Here is a 22,172-nt window from a genome sequence, read left to right on the forward strand (position 1 = left end):
ATTAACAAGGAGGGTAGTGAGGAGGTGAATTAATGAAGAGGTTAATGAGGAGGGTAATTAATGAGGAGGGTAATTAACGAGGGTAATGAGGAGGGTAATTAATGAGGGTAATTAACAAGGAGGGTAATGAGGAGGTTAATGAGGTTAATTAATGACGAGGTTAATGAGGAGGGTAATTAATGAGGGTAATTAACAAGGAGGGTAATGAGGAGGTGAATTAACGAGGAGGTGAATTAATGAAGAGGTTAATGAGGAGGGTAATTAATGAGGAGGTTAATTAACGAGGAGGTTAATGAGGAGGGTAATTAACGAGGAGGGTAATTAACGAGGAGGGTAATGAGGAGGGTAATTAATGAGGAGGGTAATTAACAAGGAGGGTAATGAGGAGGTGAATTAACGAGGAGGTGAATTAATGAAGAGGTTAATGAGGAGGGTAATTAACGAGGAGGGTAATTAACGAGGAGGGTAATGAGGAGGTGAATTAATGAAGAGGTTAATGAGGAGGGTAATTAATGAGGAGGGTAATTAACGAGGAGGGTAATGAGGAGGGTAATTAATGAGGAGGGTAATTAACGAGGAGGGTAATGAGGAGGTTAATGAGGTTAATTAATGACGAGGTTAATGAGGAGGGTAATTAATGAGGAGGGTAATTAACAAGGAGGGTAATGAGGAGGTGAATTAACGAGGAGGGTAATTAACGAGGAGGTTAATGAGGAGGGTAATTAACGAGGAGGGTAATTAACGAGGAGGGTAATGAGGAGGGTAATTAATGAGGAGGGTAATTAGGAGGGTAATTAACGAGGAGAGTAATTAACAAGGAGGGTAATGAGGAGGGTAATTAACGAGGAGGTTAATTAACAAGGAGGGTAATGAGGAGGGTAATTAACGAGGAGGCTAATTAACAAGGAGGTTAATAAGGAGGCTCATTAATGACGAGGTTACCGCCGCCGTTACCTAACGAGCAGTCCAGCTAATTACCGTTTAATTAGGCACCAGAGCACGCCCCGCTGCGTTTCCAACCTTTTATTAAAAAACAACCCCCGAAGCCCCGCCCCCGGCCCCGCCCCACGACACAGACACTTTACATATTTATAAATATTCATCAGGGGGCGGGGCTACTCCGAGTCCGAGGCGGGCGCCAGCATGGGGTCGGCCAGCAGGGGGCAGCAAGCACTTCCGGTCTGCCCCGCCGCCTCTTCCGGCGCCGGCCGGAAGTGAGGGGGCGTGGCCAGCGCCGCCGGGGCCACGCCCCCCATGAGCGCCGCCATCTTGGAGAGGTCCAGGGCTGGGGGCGGGGCGGGCAGGCACTGGGGGGAAAGTAATTAGAGCCGGGAGTTAATGAGCTGGCCGTGGAAAATAGTTCAGTTCCTAATTAGGATGGGTCATTAGTGAATTGGAAATTGAAAAATGTTAAATTGGGAGTTAAAATGGGTAATTAGGGAATTGGAAATTGAAAATAGATAAATTCCTAATTAGGATGGGTAATTAGTGAATTCGTAATTGAGAATAGTTCAGTTCTTAATTAGAGCCGGGAGTTAATGAGCTGCTCGTGGAAAATAGTTCAATGCCTAATTAGGATGGGTCATTAGTGAACTGGAAACTGAGAATAGTTCAGTTCTTAATGAGGATTGGTAATTAGTGAATTGGTAATTGAAAATGTTAAATTCTTAATGAGGATTGGTAATTAGTGAATTGGCAATTGAGAATAGTTCAGTTCTTAATTAGAGCCGGGAGTTAATGAGCTGTCCGTGGAAAATAGTTCAGTTCCTAATTAGGATGGGTCATTAGTGAATTGGTAACTGAGAATTGTTAAATTGGGAGTTAAAATGGGTAATTAGGGAATTGGAAATTGAAAATAGATAAATTCCTAATTAGGATGGGTAATTAGTGAATTGGTAATTGAAAATAGTTCAGTTCTTCATTAGGATGGGTCATTAGTGAATTGGAAATTGAGAATAGTTCAGTTCTTCATTAGGATGGGTAATTAGTGAATTGGAAATTGAAAAATGTTAAATTGGGAGTTAAAATGGGTAATTAGTGAATTGGTAATTGAAAATTGTTCAGTTCTTCATTAGGACGGGTCATTAGTGAATTGGTAATTGAAAATAGTTCAGTTCCTAATTAGGATGGATAATTAGTGAATTGGAAATTGAAAATAGTTCAATTGGGAGTTAAAATTGGTAATTAGAGAATTGGTAATTGAAAATAGTTCAGTTCTTAATTAGAATGGGTAATTAGTGAATTGGTAATTGAAAATGTTAAATTCTTAATGAGGATTGGTAATTAGTGAATTGGTAATTGAAAATAGTTCAGTTCTTCATTAGGATTGGTAATTAGTGAATTGGTAATTGAAAATAGATAAATTCCTAATTAGGATTGGTAATTAGTGAATTGGTAATTGAAAATAGTTCAATTGGGAGTTAAAATGGGTAATTAGTGAATTGGTAATTGAAAATAGTTCAGTTCTTAATTGGAATGGGTAATTAGTGAATTGGTAATTGAGAATAGTTCAGTTCTTAATTAGGATGGGTAATTAGTGAATTGGTAATTGAGAATAGTTCAGTTCTTAATTGGAATGGGTAATTAGTGAATTGTTCATTAAAAATTGTTAAATTCTTCATTAGAATTGGTAATTAGTGAATTGTTCATTAAAAATTGTTCAATTGGGAATTAAAATTGGTAATTAGAAAGTTGTTGATTAAAGCTTGTAAATAAAACATTTTGAGAATTTTCGGAAATTTTTTTGGGGATTTTTGGGGAATTTCGGGGATTTTTGGGGATTTTTGAGCATTTTCGGGGATTTTGGGATTTTCGGGAATTTTGGGGGAATTTTTGTGGATTTTCGGAGTTTTTGGGGATTTTTGGGGAATTTTTGTGGACTTTTGGGGAAATTTTGGAAATTTTTGGGGATTTTCAGGGATTTTTTGGGATTTTTGGGGATTTTGGGGAATTTTCAGGGATTTTTGGGGAATTCTTGGGGATTTTAGGGAACTTTTGAGGATTTTTTGGGAATTGTTGCGGATTTTGCAGGAATTTTTGGGTGTTGTTGGGGATTTTTGGGGAATTTTCAGGGATTTTGGGGAATTTGGGGGGATTTTCAGGGATTTTGGGTGAATTTTGGGGGATTTTGGGGAATTTCAGCCATTCCCAAATCACCTTTTTCCGGTGCCACTTCTCCCGCCGCTGCTCCGAGCCCTGGGGGGGGAAACGAAATTTGGGGTGAATTTGGGCGATTTTGGGGCTCCGCCGCGGTTTTGGGGCGGATCCCGGCGGTTTTACCCCAAATTCCCCAAAATCGGCGTTTTTAGCCCCAAAATCGGCGTTTTTAGCCCCAAAATTGGCGTTTTTAGGCCTGAATTCCCCAAAATTGGCGTTTTTAGCCCCAATTCCTGGAAATCGGTGATTTTAGCCCCGAATTCCCTGAAATCGCCATTTTCAGCCCAAATGTCCCAAGATCACCGTTTTTAGCCCCAAAATCGCCATTTTTTGCCCCAAATTTCCCCAAATCACTGTTTTTAACCCCGTATTTCCCAAAATCGCTGTTTTTTGCCCCGAAATCACCATTTTTCGCCCCGTTTTTCCTGAATCCGCCTTTTTTTCCCCAAAATTGCCGTTTTTGGCCCTGATTTTCCCGAAATCGCCGTTTTTGGCCCCGATTTTCCCAAAATGGCCGTTTTTCCCCCTGATTTTCCCAAAATCGCCGTTTTTCCCCCTGATTTTCCCAAAATCGCCGTTTTTCGCCCCGTTTTTCCCAAAATGGCCGTTTTTGGCCCCGATTTTCCCGAAATGGCCGTTTTTGGCCCCGATTTTCCCGAAATGGCCGTTTTTCCCCCTGATTTTCCCGAAATCGCCGTGTTTTGCCCCAATTTTCCCGAAATGGCCGTTTTTCCCCCCGATTTTCCCGAAATCGCCGTGTTTCGCCCCGACCTGCAGCGGGCGGCGGGCGCTCCTGCGGGCGGCGCCGTTGGGACCCTGCGGATGCTTCTGGAAGGTCAGCTTGAGCCCCTCCTCCTGCGCCGGAAAACACGGAAAAACGGGAAAAACGGGAAAAACGGGAAAAACGGGAAAAACGGAGAATGTCGGGAATAAATATCGGGGAAATCCGGGGGAAAATAGGGAATAAATCGGGAGAAAATCGGGAATAAATTGGGAGAAATTGGGAGAATATCGGGAATAAATTGGGGGAAAATCGGGAGAAAATTGGGAATAAATCGGGATAAATGGGGAGAAAATTGGGGGAAAATCCAGGGAAATTGGGAGAAATTGGGAGAAATTCGGGGGAAAATCGGGAGAAAATCGGGGATAAATCGGGAGAAAATTGGGATAAATTGGGAGAAAATCGGGAATGGAAACGAGGAGAAATCGGGAAAAGCTGGGAGAAAATCGGGAAAAATTGGGAATAAATTGGGAGAATATCGGGGATAAATTGGGAGAAAATTTGGGATAAATTGGGAGAAAATCGGGAAAAATTGGGAATAAATTGGGAGAATATCGGGGATAAATTGGGAGAAATTGGGAGAAATCAGGATAAATTGGGAATAAATTGGGGATAAATCAGGAATAAATTGGGAATAAAATTTGGGTTGGGATTGGGGGCCGTTTTTGGGGTGAAATTGCCCGTTTTTGGGGTGAAAAAGGCCATTTTTGGGGTGAAAAGGGCGGTTTTTGGGGCGGTTTTTGGGTCAGGGTTTTGGGGATGTTTTTGGGGTGCAAAGGGCCGTTTTTGGGTCAGGGTTTTTGGGGTGAAAAGGGCCGTTTTTGGGTCAGGGTTTTTGGGGTCAGTTTGGGGCGGTTTTTGGGGTGGTTTTTGGGGTGAAAAGGGCGGTTTTTGGGGCGGTTTTTGGGTCAGGGTTTTGGGGATGTTTTTGGGGTGAAAAGGGCTGTTTTTGGGGCCGTTTTTGGGTCAGGGTTTTGGGGATGTTTTTGGGGTGAAAAGGGCCGTTTTTGGGTCAGGGTTTTTGGGGTCAATTTGGGGCGGTTTTTGGGGTGAAAAGGGCCGTTTTTGGGGTGGTTTTTGGGGTGCAAAAGCCCGTTTTTGGGTCAGGGTTTTTGGGGTGAAAAGGGCCGTTTTTGGGGTGCAAAGGGCGGTTTTTGGGGTGGTTTTTGGGTCAGGGTTTTGGGGAGGTTTTTGGGGTGAAAAGGGCTGTTTTTGGGGCCGTTTTTGGGGTGAAAAAGCCCTTTTTTGGGGTGAAAAGGGCTGGTTTTGGGTCAGGGTTTTGGGGAGATTTTTGGGGTGAAAAGGGCCGTTTTTGGGGCGGTTTTGGGTCAGGGTTTTGGGGATGTTTTTGGGGTGAAAAGGGCCGTTTTTGGGGCGGTTTTTGGGGTGCAAAAGCCCGTTTTTGGGGTGGTTTTTGGGTGCAAAAGCCCATTTTTGGGTCAGGGTTTTTGGGGTGAAAAGGGCCGTTTTTGGGGTGAAAAGGGCCGTTTTTGGGGCAGTTTTTGGGGTGAAAAGGGCGGTTTTTGGGGCGGTTTTTGGGTCAGGGTTTTGGGGTGGTTTTTGGGGTGAAAAGGGCGGTTTTTGGGGCGGTTTTTGGGTCAGGGTTTTGGGGATGTTTTTGGGGTGAAAAGGGCCGTTTTTGGGGCGGTTTTTGGGGTGCAAAAGCCCTTTTTTGGGGTGAAAAGGGCTGGTTTTGGGTCAGGGTTTTGGGGATGTTTTTGGGGTGAAAAGGGCCGGTTTTGGGTCAGGGTTTTTGGGGTGCAAAAGCCCGTTTTTGGCGCACTCACGTCCTTGATCTGCACGGTGAACTCGCGCTGGCGCGGGCGGGCGCGCGGCGCGGGGGAGGGGCGGGGGGCGGGGTGGGGGGAGGGGCGGGGGGAGGGGCCGGGCTCCGGGAGCCCCCCCGGGACCCCCCCGGGCCCCTCCCCCGCCGCCAGCGCCGCGCGGCAGATCAGCTCCAGGCGCCGGATCAGCGCCCGCGCCTGCGGAAAACGGCAGTCAGGGGGGAATTGGGAATTTGGGGGTTTGGGGGGTTTTTGGGGTTTTTTTTGGGGATTTATTTGGGGTTTTTTTGGGTTTTTTTTGGGATTTTTTGGGGGGTTTTTGCGGTTTTTTGGGATTTATTTGGGATTTATTTGGGACTTTTGGGCTTTTTTTGGGGATTTTTTTGGGGATTTTTTGGGGCATTTTTTGAGGATTTATTGGGGGATTTTTTGGGGGATTTTTTGGGGGGTTTTTTTGGGGTTTTTTTTGGGATTTTTGCAGATTTTTTGAGGATTTTTTTGGGGATTTTTTGGGATTTTTTGGGATTTTTTGGGGGATTTTTTGGGGAATTTTTTGGGATTTTTTGGGGGATTTTTTTGGGATTTATTTGGGATTTTTTGGGGATTTATTTGGGATTTATTGGGGATTTTTTGGGGGTTTTTTTGGGATTTTTTGGGGATTTTTTGGGATTTATTTGGGATTTTTTGGGGTTTTTTTGGGATTTTTGGGGGTTTTTTTTGCGGATTTTTTTGGGGATTTTTTTTGGGTTTTTTGGGGGTTTTCTGACGGTTTTTTGATGGTTTTTTGGGGATTTTTGGGGTTTTTTTGAGGATTTATTTGGGATTTTTGGGGGTATTTTTGCGGATTTTTTTGGGGATTTCTTTTGGGTTTTTTTGGGGGTTTTTTGGGATTTTTCGAGGGTTTTTTGATGTTTTTTTGGGGATTTTTTGGGGTTCTTTTGGGGATTTTTTTGGGGATTTTTGAGGATTTTTTGGGGGATTTTTTGGGGATTTTTGGGGGTTTTTTTTGCGATTTTTTTTGAGATTTTTGGGGGGGATTTTTTGGGATTTTTTTAGGGATTTTTTGGGAATTTTTTGGGGGGTTTTGGAGGGATTTTTTGAGGGATTTTTTGCGGGATTTTTTGGGATTTTTTTCAGGATTTTTTTCAGAACTCTTTGGGATTTTTGGGGATTTTTTTCAGGATTTTTTGGGATTTTTTTCAGGATTTTTGGGGAATTTTTTTCAGGATTTTTTGGGATTTTGTTCAGGATTTTTTGGGATTTTTTTCTGGAGTTTTTGGGATTTTTTTCAGGATTTTTTTGGGATTTTTTTCGGGATTTTTTCCAGGATTTTTTTGGATTTTTTGAGAATTTTTTTGAGGAATTTTTTGAGATTTTTGGGGGATTTTTTTCAGGATTTTTTGGGGATTTTTTTCAGGATTTTTTGGGGATTTTTTTCAGGATTTTTTGGGATTTTTTGGGGGGATTTTTTTCGGGATTTTTTGGGATTTTTTTCAGGATTTTTGGGGATATTTTGTGGATTTTTTTCAGGATTCTTTGGGATTTTTTGCGGGATTTTTTTGGGATTTTTTTCAGGATTTTTTTCAGGATTTTTTGGGATTTTCAGGATTTTTTGGGATTTTTTGGGGCTTTTTTCAGATTTTTTGGGGGGTTTTGGGGGGATTTTTTGCGGGATTTTTTTCGGGATTTTTTGGGATTTTTTTCAGGATTTTTTTCAGGATTCTTTGAGATTTTTTGCGGGATTTTTTTCGGGATTTTTTGGGATTTTTTGGGATTTTTTCAGAATTTTTTTGAGGATTTTTTTCAGGATTCTTTGGGGTTTTTTGGGGATTTTTTCAGGATTTTTTGGGATTTTATTCAGGATTTTAGGGATATTTTTCAGGATTTTTTTGGGATTTTTTTCGGGATTTTTTCCAGAATTTTTTTGGATTTTTTGAGAATTTTTTTGAGGAATTTTTTGAGATTTTTGGGGGATTTTTTTCAGGATTTTTGGGGGATTTTTTTCAGGATTTTTTGGGATTTTTTCAGGATTTTTGGGGATTTTTTGGGGGGATTTTTTTCGGGATTTTTTGGGATTTTTTTCAGGATTTTTTGGGATATTTTGTGGATTTTTTGGGGATTTTTTTTCAGGATTTTTTTCAGGATTCTTTGGGATTTTTTGCGGAATTTTTTGGGATTTTTTGGGGGATTTTTTCAGATTTTCTGGGGGGTTTTGGTGGGATTTTTTTCAGGATTCTTTGTGATTCTTTTCAGGATTTTTTGGGATTTTTGGGGGATTTTTTCCGATTTTTTGGGGGGGTTTTGGGGGGATTTTTTGAGGGATTTTTTTCAGGATTTTTTTGGATTTTTTTCAGGAGTTTTTGGGGATTTTTTTCAGGATTTTTTGGGGATATTTTTCAGGATTTTTGGGGATTTTTTTCAGGATATTTTGGGGATTTTTTTCAGGATTTTTGGGGTTTTTTTTCAGGATTTTTTTCAGGATTTTTTTCAGGATTTTTTGGGATTTTTTTCAGGATTTTTTGGGGATTTTTTTCAGGATTTTTTGGGGATTTTTTGGGGGATTTTTTCAGATTTTTTGGGGGGATTTTGGGGGGATTTTTTGAGGGATTTTTTTCAGGATTTTTTGGGATTTTTTGGGATTTTTTTCAGGATTTTTTGGGATTTTTTGAGGGATTTTTTTCAGGATTTTTTGGGATTTTTGAGGGATTTTTTCAGATTTTTTGGGGATTTTTTGGGGGATTTTTTGGGGGATTTTTGAGGGATTTTTTGGGATTTTTTTCAGGATTTTTTGGGATTTTTTTCAGGATTTTTTGGGATTTTTTTCAGGATATTTTGGGGATTTTTTTCAGGATTTTTTGGGATTTTTTGGGGGATTTTTTCAGATTTTTTGGGGGGATTTTGGGGGGATTTTTTTCAGGATTTTTTGGGATTTTTTGGGATTTTTTTCAGGATTTTTTGGGATTTTTTGGGATTTTTTTCAGGATTTTTTGGGGATTTTTTTCAGGATTTTTTGTGATTTTTTTCAGGATTTTTTTGGGATTTTTTTCAGGATTTTTGGGGGATTTTTTTCAGGATTTTTTGGGATTTTTTTGGGATTTTTTTCAGGGTTTTTTGGGGATTTTTTCAGATTTTTTGGGGATTTTTTGGGGGATTTTTTGGGATTTTTCGGGGGATTTTTTGCGGGATTTTTTCATGTTTTTCCGGGGTGATTTCCGGGGATTTTGGGTCTTTTCCCCCTCACCTTGGGCCAACAGAGGAGATTTTGGGGGTGGGGGAGGGGCGCTTCGGGGGCGCCGCCCTCGCCCGGGGGGGGAGGGGAACCCTCGTCCTCCCCCTCCCCCTCCTCCTCTTCCTCCTCCTCCTCCTCCTCCTCGGCCCCCAGCGCCTCCGGCCCTGCCCGAGAGACCCAAAATCCCTGAAATTCCCCCCAAAAATCCCCCACGCCCCATTCCGCCTTTTTACCCCCAAATTTTGGGGGCTCTCCCACCCTTTTCCCCATTTCCAACCCCAAATTTGGGCTTTTTTTCCCCACCAGGAATTCCCAAATTTTGGGTCCCCTTTTACCCCAAAATTCCCCAAATTTTGGGTTCCCTTTTACTCCAAAATTCTCCAATTTTGGGGTTCCCTTTTACCCCCAATTTTCCCACCCCAAGCCCCCCATTTTTTACCCCCATTTTCCCCCTATTTCTCCCCAAATTTCCCACCCCAAAACCCCCAATTTTCCCCCCAAATTTCCCACCCCAAATCCCCCATTTTTGCCCATTTTTTCCCTCCATTTTCCCCCAATTTTCCCACCCGAAAACCCCCCAATTTTTCTCCATTTTCCCCCAAATTTTCCACTCCATTTTCCCTCATTTTTCCCCCCCATTTTCCCCCAATTTTTTTCCCAAATTTCACTCCCCAAATGACCCAATTTCCCCCCATTTTCCCCCCAATTTTTCCCCAAATTTTCCCCCCCAAATGCCCCAATTTCCCCCCAATTTCCCCCCATTTTCCCCCACATTTCCCACCCCATTTTTCCCCCAATTTTTCTCCATTTTCCCTCCAAATTCCCCACCCCAGAACCCCCCATTTCCCCCCAAATTTCCCCCCAATCTTTTCCCAAATTTCCCCCCTCCGAAACCCCAATTTTCCCCCATTTTTCCCCCAATTTCCCCCCAATTTTCCCCCCAATTTTTCCTAAATTTCCACCCTCCAAATGCCGCACTTTTCTGCCAATTTTCCCCATTTTCCCCCAATTTTTCCCCCAATTTCCCCCCAATTTCTCCCCCAAAACCCCCAATTTTCCCCCCAAATTTGCCCCCAATTCCCCCCAAATTTCCCCCCAAATTCCCCCCAAAACCCCCACTTTCCCCCCAATTTCCCCCCAATTCTCCCCATTTTCCCCCCAATTTCCCCCCAATTTCCCCCGAATTTTCCCCCAATTCCCCCCAATTTTCCCCCTGATTTCCCCCAAATTTCCCCCCAATTTTCCCCCAAATTTCCCCCCCAAATTTCCCCCCAATTTTCCCCAATTTTCACCCAATTTCCCCCCCAATTTTCCCCCCAAATTCCCCCCAAATTCCCCAATTTTTCCCCAAATTCCCCCAAATGCCCCAATTTTTCCCCAATTTCCCCCCAAATTTCCCCCCCAATTTCCCCCCAATTTCCCCCCCAAATTTCCCCAAATTTCCCCGAATTTTCCCCCTGATTTCCCCCAAATTTCCCCCCAATTTTCCCCCAAATTTCCCCCCCAATTTCCCCCAATTTTCCCCCCAATTTCCCCCAATTTCCCCCCAATTTTCCCCATTTTCCCCCCAAATTCCCCCCCAATTTCCTCCAAATTCCCCCAAATCCCCCCAAATCCCCCCAATTTTCCCCCAATTTTCCCCCAATTTCCCCCCAAATTTTCCCCCCAATTTTCCCCAATTTCCCCCCGAAATTTCCCCCCCAAATTCCCCCCCAAATTTTCCCCATTTTCCCCCAAATTTCCCTCACCCTCTCCCCTCTCCTGCTCCTCCTCCTCCGCGGCGCGGCCGATCCCGCGGCGCAGCAGCGCCCCCCTCAGGCCGTGGCGGGCGGCGGCGCGCAGCAGCGCCGCGTCGTGGGCGCCGCGCCGCCACCAGGGCGGCAGCAGCGAGCCGGGCGGCGGCAGCCGCGCCAGCAGCGCCGGCAGCGCCGGCAGCCGCAGCACGCGCTCCCGCAGGCAGCGCAGCAGCGCCAGGCGCCGCAGGCAGCGCAGCGCCAGCGGGGCCGGGACCGGGCACGGAGCAGGGCAGGGAGTGCAGGGCACTGCGGGAGAGAAAACGGGGTGAAAAACGGCAAAAACGGGAAAAAACGGGGTAAAAATGGGGGGAACGGGGCAGCCGCAGCACGCGCTCCCGCAGGCAGCGCAGCAGCGCCAGGCGCCGCAGGCAGCGCAGCGCCAGCGGGGCTGGGACCGGGCATGGGGATGGGGAACAGGGAACTGTGGGACAGAGAGAAAAAACGGGGTGAAAAACGGCAAAAACGGGAAAAAACGGGGTAAAAATGGGGGAAATGGGACAGCCGCAGCACGCGCTCCCGCAGGCAGCGCAGCAGCGCCAGGCGCCGCAGGCAGCGCAGCGCCAGCGGGGCTGGAACTGGGCACGGGGCGGGACAGGGAGCCAGAGAGGCTGGGGAGAGAGAAAACGGGGTGAAAAACGGCAAAAACGGGAAAAAACGGGGTAAAAATGGGGCAGGAGCAGCACGCGCTCCCGCAGGCAGCGCAGCAGCGCCAGGCGCCGCAGGCAGCGCAGCGCCAGCGGGGCTGGAACCGGGCATGGAGCGGGACAGGGAGCCAGAGGGGCTGGGGAGAGAGAAAACGGGGTGAAAAACGGCAAAAACGGGAAAAAACGGGGTAAAAATGGGGGAAATGGGGCAGGAGCAGCACGCGCTCCCGCAGGCAGCGCAGCAGCGCCAGGCGCCGCAGGCAGCGCAGCGCCAGCGGGGCCGGGACCGGGCATGGGGACGGACAGGACCCGAGAGAGGCTGGGGAGAGAAAAAACGGGGTGAAAAACGGCAAAAACGGGAAAAAACGGGGTAAAAATGGGGCAGGAACAGCACGCGCTCCCGCAGGCAGCGCAGCAGCGCCAGGCGCCGCAGGCAGCGCAGCGCCAGCGGGGCTGGAACCGGGCATGGAGATGGGGAACAGGGAACTGTGGGACAGAGAGAAAAAACGGGGTGAAAAACGGGAAAAACGGGAAAAAACGGGGTGAAAATGGGGCAGCCGCAGCACGCGCTCCCGCAGGCAGCGCAGCAGCGCCAGGCGCCGCAGGCAGCGCAGCGCCAGCGGGGCTGGGACCGGGCATGGAGCGGGGCAGGGAGCCAGAGCAGCTGGGGAGAGAGAAAACGGGGTGAAAAACGGCAAAAACGGGAAAAAACGGGGTGAAAATGGGGTAAATGGGGCAGCCGCAGCACGCGCTCCCGCAGGCAGCGCAGCAGCGCCAGGCGCCGCAGGCAGCGCAGCGCCAGCGGGGCCGGGACCGGGCATGGAGATGGGGAACAGGGAACTGTGGGACAGAGAGAAAAAACGGGGTGAAAAACGGCAAAAACGGGAAAAAACGGGGTGAAAATGGGGCAGGAACAGCACGCGCTCCCGCAGGCAGCGCAGCAGCGCCAGGCGCCGCAGGCAGCGCAGCGCCAGAGGGGCTGGAACTGGGCACAGAGCAGGGCAGGACCCGAGAGAGGCTGGGGAGAGAGAAAACGGGGTGAAAAACGGCAAAAACGGGAAAAAACGGGGTAAAAATGGGGCAGCCGCAGCACGCGCTCCCGCAGGCAGCGCAGCAGCGCCAGGCGCCGCAGGCAGCGCAGCGCCAGAGGGGCTGGGACCGGGCATGGGGATGGGGAACACGGAACTGTGGGACAGAGAGAAAAAACGGGGTGAAAAACGGGAAAAACGGGGTAAAAATGGGGGAAAAATGGGGTAAAAATGGGGAAAAAATGGGGGAAAATGGCGAAAAATGGGGTAAAAATAAGGGTAAAAATGGAGGGAAAATGGGGCAGAAATGGGGAAAATATGGGGTAAAAAATGGGGTAAAAGTAAGAAAAAATGGGGTAAAAACGGGAAAAATGGGGGAAAAATAGGGGGAAATGGGGGAAAAATGGGGGGAAATGGGGGAAAAATGGGGGGAAAATGGGGGAAAAATAAAGGAAAAAATGGAAAAAAATGGGGTAAAAATAAGGGAAAAAGTGGGGTAAAAATAAGGGAAAAAAACGGGAAAAAATGGGGGAAAAAATGGGGCAAAAAGGGGGGAGAAATGGGAGAAAAAATGGGGAAAAATGGGGTAAAAATGGGGGAAACGGGTCAGAAATGGTTAAAGGGTGGAAGGGGGATGGAGGCATTGGAGGGGAGGCCGGAACCCCGAGAAATTGGGGTAAAATCTGCCTGAAATGGGAAAATTGCCCCAGAACTCCCCGAAATTGCCCAAAATCTCAGGAATTTGCCCCATTACCGTCGCCGGGCGCGGGCGGCAGCCGGCAGAGAGACCCTGAACCCCCTGAAACCTCCTGATTTTGGGTTCAAACCCCTCAATTTGGGCTCAAACATGCGGATTTTGGGTCAAAACGCCCCGAATCGCCCGATTTTGCCCGATTTTTCCCGAATTTTCCCAAAACCTCGTGTTTTTGCCCCATTACCGTCGCCGGGCGCGGGCGGCAGCCGGCAGGGACCTCCTGAACCTCCTGATTTTGGGTTCCAACCCCTCGATTTGGGCTCAAACATGCGGATTTTGGGTCAAAACGCCCCGAATCGCCCGATTTTGCCCGAATTTTCCCAAAATCTCGTGTTTTTGCCCCATTACCGTCGCCGGGCGCGGGCGGCAGCCGGCAGAGACCCCCTGAAACCTCCTGATTTTGGGTTCCAACCCCTCAATTTGGGCTCAAACCCCTCGATTTTGGGTCAAAACACCCCGAATCGCCCGATTTTACCCGATTTTACCCGATTTTTCCCGAATTTTCCCAAAATCTGGTGTTTTTGCCCCATTACCGTCGCCGGGCGCGGGCGGCAGCCGGCACACCTGCCGGCACATGGCCACGAAGCCGTGGTAGAAGCGGGTCAGCTCCTCGTCCGAGCGCCGCTCCAGCCGGGCCAGGGCGCGGAAGCGGCGCCAGCGGAAGCGCCCCGAGCCCGGCTCCAGCTCCACGCCGAAGGTGGAGGCCACGCGCAGGAAATCGGCCTGCTCCCGCCGCGTCCAGCTGCGGAACGGGGAGAAAAAGGGGGAAAACGGTGAAAAACGGCGAAAAAATGGGGAGAAACGGTGAAAAAATGGTGAAAATACGACCAGAAACGGCGAAAATACGAAGAAAATACATAAATAGGCCCAAATGTGAGGAAAGAAGGAAATCGGCCTGCTCCCGCCGCGTCCAGATGTGAAACGGGGAGAAAAAGGGGGAAAACGGTGAAAAACGGCGAAAAAATGGGGAAAAACAGTGAAAAAATGGTGAAAATACGACGAGAAATGGCGAAAATATGGAGAAAATATGCCCCAAAATACCCAAAATAGGCCCAAATGTGAGGAAAGAAGGAAGTTGGACTGTTCCCGCCACGTCCAGATGCGAAACGGGGAGAAAAAGGGGGAAAACGGTGAAAAACGGTGAAAAAATGGGGAAAAACGGTGAAAAAATGGGGAAAATACGACCAAAAATGGCGAAAATATGGAGAAAATACACCCAAAAACGCCCAAAATCGGCCCAAATATGAGACAAGAGGGAGGAAGTTGGACTGCTCCCGCCGCGTCCAGCTGCGAAACGGGGAGAAAAAGGGGGGAAACGGTGAAAAACGGCGAAAAAATGGGGAGAAACGGTGAAAAAATCGGAAAAAACGGTGAAAAAATGGCGAAAATACGACGAGAAATGGCGAAAATACGGAGAAAATACATAAACAGGCCCAAATGTGAGGAAAGAATGAAATTGGTCTGCTCCCGCCGCGTCCAGCTGCGGAATGGGGAGAAAAAGGGGGAAAACGGTGAAAAACGGCGAAAAAATGGGGAAAAATGGGGAAAAAATCGGAAAAAACGGTGAAAAAACGGCAAAAATACGACGAAAAATGGTGAAAATACAGAGAAAAAACGCCCAAAAATGCCCGAAATTGGCCCAAATATGAGACAAGATGGAGGAAGTCGGAGTGTTCCCACGGTGCCCATAGGGAAATGGGGAGAAAAACGGGGAAAATGGGGAAAAATAGGGGAAAAACTGAGAAAAATGGTGAAAAAATGGCAAAAAACGCGAGAAAATGGTGAAAAACCCGAATTTCATCCGAAAAACCCCAAATTTTGCCCAAACCCACGAATTCCTCCCCAAACCCCACCCAAAACCCCAAATCCCCCAAATTCCGCCCCAATTTCCCTCCAAAAATCCCAAATTTTGCCCCAAACCCTCCCAAAACCCCCAAATCTCACCCCAAAATTTCCCTCCAAAATCCCCAAATTCCACCCCAAACCCCACCCAAAAAACCCAAAATTCCACCCAAAAAATCCCAAAATCCCGCAAAACCCCCAAATTCCACCCCAATTTCCCACCCAAAAACCCCAAATTTCCCCCCAAAATCCCACCCAAAACCCCCAAAACCTCCAAATTTCCCCCCAAAATCCCAAAAATGCCAAATTTCGCCCCAAAATCCCCAAAAAAACCCAAAATCCCCAAATCCCGCCCCAATTTCCCCCAAAAAACCCCAAATTTCCCCTCAAAGCCACACCCAAAACCCCCAAAATCCCACCCAAAATCCCACCCAAAAACCCCAAATTTCTCCCCAAAACCCCCAAAAATCCCCAAAAAACCCCAAAAATCCCCAAATTCCACCCCAATTTCCCCCAAAAAACCCCAAATTTCTCCCCAAACCCCGCCCAAAAACCCCCAAATCCCACCCAAAAAACCCCAAAATCCCCTAATTCCGCCCCAATTTCCCTCCAAAAATCCCAAATTTTGCCCCAAACCCTCCCAAAATCCCCAAAAATCCCCAAAAAAACCCAAAACCCCCAAATTCCACCCCAATTTCCCTCCAAGAACCCCCAATTTCCCCTCAAAGCCACACCCAAAACCCCCAAATTTCTCCCAAAATCCCACCCAAAATTTCACCCAAAAATGCCAAATTTTGCCCCAAAATCCCCAAAAAACCCCAAAACCCCCAAAATCCCGCCCCAATTTCCCTCCAGAAACCCCAAATTTCCCCTCAAAACCACACCCAAAATCCCCCAAATTTCTCCCAAAATCCCACCCAAAACCACCCAAAAATCCCAAATTTCGCCCCAAAATCCCAAAAACCCCCAAAATCCCCCAAATTCCGCCCCAATTTCCCTCCAAAAACCCCAAATTTCTCCCAAAATCCCACCCAAAACCCCCAAAATCCCCAAAAAACCCCAAAAATCCCAAAATTCCGCCCCAATTTCCCTCCAAGAACCCCCAATTTCCCCTCAAAACCACACCCAAAACCCCCAAATTTCTCCCAAAATCCCACCCAAAATTTCACCCAAAAATGCCAAATTTTGCCCCAAAATCCCCAAAAAACCCCAAAACCCCCAAAATCCCGCCCCAATTTCCCTCCAGAAACCCCAAATTTCCCCTCAAAACCACACCCAAAATCCCCCAAATTTCTCCCAAAATCCCACCCAAAACCCCCAAATTTCCACCCAAAACCACCCAAAAACCCCCAAATTTTTCCCAAACCACCCAGAATTTCACCCAAAATCCCGAATTTCGCCCCAAAATCCCCAAAAATCCCCAAAATCCCCAAATTCCGGCCGCTGACCGCTGCTGCTTGTCGCGCCGCTCGTGGCTGCGCCGCGGCCGCCGCGGCCGCTCGCCGTGGCCGGAGTGGCCGGAGTGACCACGGGAGTGACCATCGTGGTGACCAGCAGAGTGACCAGAGTGACCACCAGGCTGACCATCAGAGTGACCATCAGAGTGACCATCAGAGTGACCAGAGTGACCAGAGTGACCAGCAGAGTGACCAGAGTGACCATCGTGGTGACCACCAGGCTGACCATCACTGAAGTGACCACTGAGCTGAGCACCGGAGTGACCACTGAAGTGACCACCAAGGTGACCATCAGAGTGACCACTGAAGTGACCACTGAAGTGACCATCGGACTGACCACTGAAGTGACCACCAGGCTGACCATCAGAGTGACCATCAAAGTGACCACCAGAGTGACCACCAAGGTGACCATCAAAGTGACCACTGAAGTGACCACCAAGGTGACCGCCAGGCTGACCACTGTGATGACCACTGGGCTGACCATCAGAGTGACCACTGAAGTGACCACTGGAGTGACCACTGAAGTGACCACCGTGATGACCATCAGAGTGACCGCCGGGTTGACCACCGTGATGACCATCAGAGTGACCATCAGAGTGACCACTGAAGTGACCACCGGGCTGACCACTGTGATGACCACCAGAGTGACCACCGGGCTGACCACCGTGATGACCACCAGAGTGACCATCAGAGTGACCGCCGGGCTCACCATCGGAGTGACCATCGTGCTGACCACTGAAGTGACCACCTGAGTGACCACCCGAGTGACCACCAGAGTGACCACCCGAGTGACCACCTGAGTGACCACCAGAGTGACCACTGCCCGAGTGACCACCCGAGTGACCACTGCCCGAGTGACCACCGGAGTGACCGCCGGGCCGGCCCGGCGCCGTCTCGGTGGCCGGGGGGTCGCGCCGGTGGCCGGAGTCCGGCCGGGGGCAGGCGGCCAGCAGGCGCCGCAGCCGAGCGGTCAGCGCCGCCGCCGCCGGCCACGCGCCCACGCCGCGGCCGGAGGTCAGCGCGGGGTCAGAGGTCAGCGCGGGGTCAGAGGTCACCGCGGGGTCGGAGGTCATCCCGAGGCCGGAGGTGACCATGGAGCTGGACATCGGCGTGGGGTCAGAGGTCACCACGGGGCCGGACATTGGCGTGGGGCCGGAGGTGACCACGGGGTCAGAGGTGACCACGGGGTCAGAGGTCACCACGGGGTCAGAGGTCACCACGGGGCCGGACATTGCGACCATGGGGCCGGACGTCAGCGTGGGGTCAGAGGTCACCATGGGGTCAGAGGTCACCATGGAGCCGGACATCGGCGTGGGGTCAGAGGTCACCACGGGGTCAGAGGTCACCACGGGGCCGGACATCGGGCAGGCTGAAAAGGGGGACAGGGGTCAGTGAGGGGATTTTGGGGAGATTTTGGGGGATTTTGGGACAATTTGGGGTCAGTTTGGGGGATTTGGGGAGATTTTGGGGGATTTTGGGACAATTTGGGGTCAGTTTGGGGGATTTGGGGAGATTTTGGGGGATTTTGGGACAATTTGGGGTCAGTTTGGGGGGATTTGGGGAGATTTGGGGGGATTTGAGGAGATTTGAGGAGATTTGGGGGGATTTTGGGTCAGTTTGGGGGGATTTGGGGAGATTTTGGGGGGATTTTTGGGAGGGTTTTTGGGGGAATTTTTGGGAAAATTGGGGGGGATTTTAGGGGGATTTGGGTCAGTTTGGGGGAATTTTGGGGGATTTTGAGGAGATTTGAGGAGATTTTGAGAAGATTTGGGGGGATTTTGGGTCAGTTTCGGGGGATTTGGGGAGATTTTGGGGGGATTTTTGGGAGGATTTTTGGGGGAATTTTTGGGAAAATTGGGGGGGATTTTGGGGAATTTGGGGCAATTTTGGGGAGATTTGGGTCAGTTTGGGGGAATTTTGGGGTCAGGGGTTGGTTTGGGGGGATTTGGGGGGATTTGGGTCAGTTTGGGGAGATTTTGAGGAATTTTGGGGAGATTTGGGTCAATTTGGGGGGATTTGGGTCAGTTTGGGGGGATTTGGGTCAATTTGGGGGGATTTGGGTCAATTTGGGAAGATTTGGGGGGATTTTGGGTCAGCACCGGGAGATTTGGAAAATTCCGGGGGATTTTGGGGAGATTCGAGGCGATTTTGGAGGGAATTTGGGGCAACTTTGGGGGATTTTGGGGCTTTTGGGGATTTTTGGGACTCCGGGGGAATTTTGGGGGGATTTTGGGGGATTTTGGGACCCCCTTACCCTCGTCCCCGTCCACCACCGAGATCTCCTCGTCCAGCCCGGCCAGGGGGTCGCTCTGGGGGGGTCACGGGGTCACCGCCGCCGTTTTGGGGAGAAAAACCCCGATTTTGGGGCTCCCGGCCATTTTGGGGCGATTTGGGGGGATTTTGGGGGTTTTACCTCCTCGCCGCCCCCCTGCAGGGGTTTGTACTCGGGGTCCTCGGGGTCTCTGTCGAAATCGGCCCTGGGGGGACCCCAAAACCTCCCGAATTCACCCCAAAACTGCCCAAATTCATCCAAAACCTCCCGAATTCACCCCAAAACTGCCAGAATTCACCCAAAACTGCCCAAATTCATGCAAAATCTCCCAAATTTACCCAAAAATGCCCAAATACACCCCAAACCTCCAAAATTCACCGAAAACTGCCCAAATTCATCCCAAAATCTCCCAAATTCACCCCAAAATCTCCCAAATTCACCCAAAACCTCCCGAATTCACCCCAAAACTGCCCGAACACACCCCGGCCCCAAACCCGCGAGAATCGGCCCCAAAACTGCCCAAATTCACCCAAAATCTCCCGAATTCACCAAGAACTGCCCAAATACACCCCAAAACCTCCCGAATTCACCCCAAAACTGCCCAAATTCACCCAAAACCTCCCGAATTCACCCCAAAACTGCCCAAATTCACCCAAAACCTCCCGAATTCACACCAAAACTGCCCAAATTCACCCAAAACCTCCCGAATTCACCCCAAAACTGCCCGAACACTCCCCGGCCCCAAACCCGCGAGAATCGGCCCCAAAACCGCCCAAATTCATCCAAAATCTCCCGAACACACCCCGGCCCCAAACCCGCGGGAATCGGCCCCAAAACCGCCCAAATTCACCCCAAAACTGCCCAAATTCATCCAAAATCTCCCAAATTCACCCAAAATCTCCCAAATTCACCCCAAAACTGCCCAAAATCATCCAAAATGTCCTGAATTCACCCCAAAACTGCCCGAATTCACCCAAAACTGCCCAAAGTCATGCAAAATCTCCCAAATTTACCCAAAAATGCCCAAATTCACCCCAAACCTCCAAAATTCACCGAAAACTGCCCAAATTCATCCCAAAATCTCCCAAATTCACCCAAAACTGCCCGAATTCACCCCAAAACTGCCCAAATTCACCCCAAACTGCCCAAATTCACCCAAAATCTCCCGAATTCACCCCAAACCTCCCGATTCACCCAAAATCTCCCGAATTCGCCCCAAAACGTTGCGCCTCAGCCCGGAGCTGCACTCAGCCCGGCCGGGGCCGGTCGGTATTAGCATGGCTGGGTCATCAGCGGCGCCGTTTTGGGGGGAAAAACCCAAATTTGGGGATTCTGGGGGGGCCGGGATGGCCGCGAAGGCGGGGTTGGTCAAAACGGCCGAAACGGCCCCAAAATCCCAAAAAACAGCCCCAAAAAACACTCAAAAATCCACAAAAACATCCCCAAAAATGCCCAAAAGCAGCCCAAAAACCAACCCCAAAAATCCCCAAAAACCAGCCCCAAAATCCCCAAAAACAGCCCCAAAAAACAGCCCCAAAAATCCCCCAAAACAGCCCCAAAATCCAGCCCCAAAATCCCCAAAAACAGCCCCAAAACCCACCCAAAAATCCCTAAAAACAGCCCCAAAACCAGCCCCAAATTCCCCAAAAACAGCCCCCAAAAAACAGGCCCAAAAATCCCCAAAAACAGACCCAAAACCAGCCCCAAAAACAACCCCAAAAATAGCCCAAAAACAGCCCAAAAATCACCAAAAACACCCAAAGAGGCCAAAAATCCCCAAAACCAGCCCAAAACCCTCAAAAATCACCCCAAACCACCCAAAATGCCCCAAAATCCCCCCAAAATCTCCAAAACTGCCCCAAATTCCCCAAAATCACCCCAGATCCACCAAAATTGCCCCAAATCCTCCAAAAATCACCCAGATCCATCAAAACTGCCCCAAATCCCCCAAAAATCATTCCAAAATCCCCCAAAACCACCCCAAACCCTCTAAAATACCCCAAAAAACTACCCAAACTCTCCAAAATTGCCCAAATTCCCCAAAAAATCACCCCAAACCTCTCAAACCCCCCCAAAATCCTCCCAACCCACCCCCAAAAAAACCACCAAAACCACCCCAAAACCCCCCAAAACCCCCCCAAAAAAACGCCCAGAACCGCCCCGAACCTCCCAAATTGCCCCAAATGGCCCAAAATGGCCCAAAATGGCCCAAATGGCCCCAAATTGGGGTCCCCGCTCACCCCTCGGGCCCCTCCAGCCGCTGCTCGGCCGCCACGGCCGAAGCGTCGGGGCCGCCGGCCTTGGCCAGGAAACACAGGGCGGGGTCGGCGCGCATGGTGTGGTACCGCTCGTACCCTAAATCCCCCAATTCACCCCAAAAAAACACTCGGTTAACAAAAACTGCAAAAAACGGCAAAAAACGGCAAAAAAACCCAAAAAAAGGGCAAAAAACCCCATGAAAATAGCCCAAAATATGGCAAAAATAACCCCAAAATACAGGTTATGGTCGGTGCCCACGGTGTGGTACCGCTCGTACCCTAAATCCCCCCAATTCACCCCAAAAAAACACTCGGTTAACAAAAACTGCAAAAAATGGCAAAAAAAGGGCAAAAAACCCCGTGAAAATAGGCCAAAATATGGTGAAAATAACCCAAAATACAGATTATGGTCGGCGCGCATGGTGTGGTACCGCTCGTACCCTAAATCCCCCCAATTCACCCCAAAAATGGAGTCCGTTAACAAAAACTGCAAAAAACGGCAAAAAAACCCAAAAAAAGGGCAAAAAACCCCATGAAAATAGCCCAAAATATGGTGAAAATAACCCCAAAATAACCCAAAATACAGGTTATGGTCGGTGCCCACGGTGTGGTACCGCTCGTACCCTAAATCCCCCCAATTCACCCCAAAAAAACACTCGGTTAACAAAAACTGCAAAAAACGGCAAAAAAACCCAAAAAAAGGGCAAAAAAACCCGTGAAAATAGCCCAAAATACACCCAAAATAACCCAAAATACAGGTTATGGTCGGTGGCCGTGGTGTGGTACCGCTCGTACCCTAAATCCCCCAAATTCACCCCAAAAATGGAGTCTGTTAACAGAAACTGCAAAAAATGGCAAAAAACCCCCCAAAAAATGGTAAAAAACGGCAAAAAAATGGCAAAAATCCCTAAAAAATAACCCAAAATAACCCCAAAATTCACTGAAAAAAGCCAAACCACCCCAAAACCACTCAAAAGCCACAAAAAGGGGTAAAAAAACCCCAAAAACACCCCAAAAAACTCCAAAATTCGGGGAAATGAGCCCAAAACCACCAAAGAGCACAAAAAGGGGCAAAAACCCCAAAAAACGCCCCAAAAAACCCCAAATTTGGGGTGATAAACCCAAACCCCCCCAAACATCACAAAAAGGGGCAAAAAACCCCAAAAAAACC

The 22,172-nt window shown here is 48.7% G+C and overlaps 1 protein-coding gene across 1 annotated transcript in view; it reads right to left on the reverse strand.

Moving 5' to 3' along the window:
- Window positions 1-1,008: 1,008 nt before the first annotated feature.
- LOC110481137 (chromodomain-helicase-DNA-binding protein 8) overlaps window positions 1,009-22,172 on the reverse strand; it is a 57,330-nt gene continuing 36,166 nt past the window's right edge. Inside the window, exons 26-47 of the mRNA XM_077789911.1 lie at window positions 20,984-21,098; window positions 18,885-18,948; window positions 18,726-18,780; window positions 17,334-17,840; window positions 16,674-17,290; window positions 16,463-16,593; window positions 14,596-14,652; window positions 14,397-14,459; window positions 13,706-13,914; window positions 12,438-12,575; window positions 12,141-12,230; window positions 11,920-12,054; window positions 11,787-11,876; window positions 11,614-11,709; window positions 11,432-11,527; window positions 11,211-11,354; window positions 11,060-11,167; window positions 10,811-10,992; window positions 5,725-5,919; window positions 3,928-4,011; window positions 3,157-3,195; window positions 1,009-1,307 (exon numbers count right to left, since the gene is read on the reverse strand). Of these exons, the coding sequence (XP_077646037.1) occupies window positions 1,116-1,307; window positions 3,157-3,195; window positions 3,928-4,011; window positions 5,725-5,919; window positions 10,811-10,992; window positions 11,060-11,167; window positions 11,211-11,354; window positions 11,432-11,527; window positions 11,614-11,709; window positions 11,787-11,876; window positions 11,920-12,054; window positions 12,141-12,230; window positions 12,438-12,575; window positions 13,706-13,914; window positions 14,397-14,459; window positions 14,596-14,652; window positions 16,463-16,593; window positions 16,674-17,290; window positions 17,334-17,840; window positions 18,726-18,780; window positions 18,885-18,948; window positions 20,984-21,098 (3,407 nt within the window). The 3' untranslated portion in view covers window positions 1,009-1,115. The remainder of the gene's footprint in view (window positions 1,308-3,156; window positions 3,196-3,927; window positions 4,012-5,724; window positions 5,920-10,810; window positions 10,993-11,059; window positions 11,168-11,210; window positions 11,355-11,431; window positions 11,528-11,613; window positions 11,710-11,786; window positions 11,877-11,919; window positions 12,055-12,140; window positions 12,231-12,437; window positions 12,576-13,705; window positions 13,915-14,396; window positions 14,460-14,595; window positions 14,653-16,462; window positions 16,594-16,673; window positions 17,291-17,333; window positions 17,841-18,725; window positions 18,781-18,884; window positions 18,949-20,983; window positions 21,099-22,172) is intronic.

The sequence above is a fragment of the Lonchura striata genome, chromosome 39 (assembly GCF_046129695.1).
Source record: "Lonchura striata isolate bLonStr1 chromosome 39, bLonStr1.mat, whole genome shotgun sequence".
In the NCBI taxonomy this organism is placed as follows: Eukaryota; Metazoa; Chordata; class Aves; order Passeriformes; family Estrildidae; genus Lonchura; species Lonchura striata.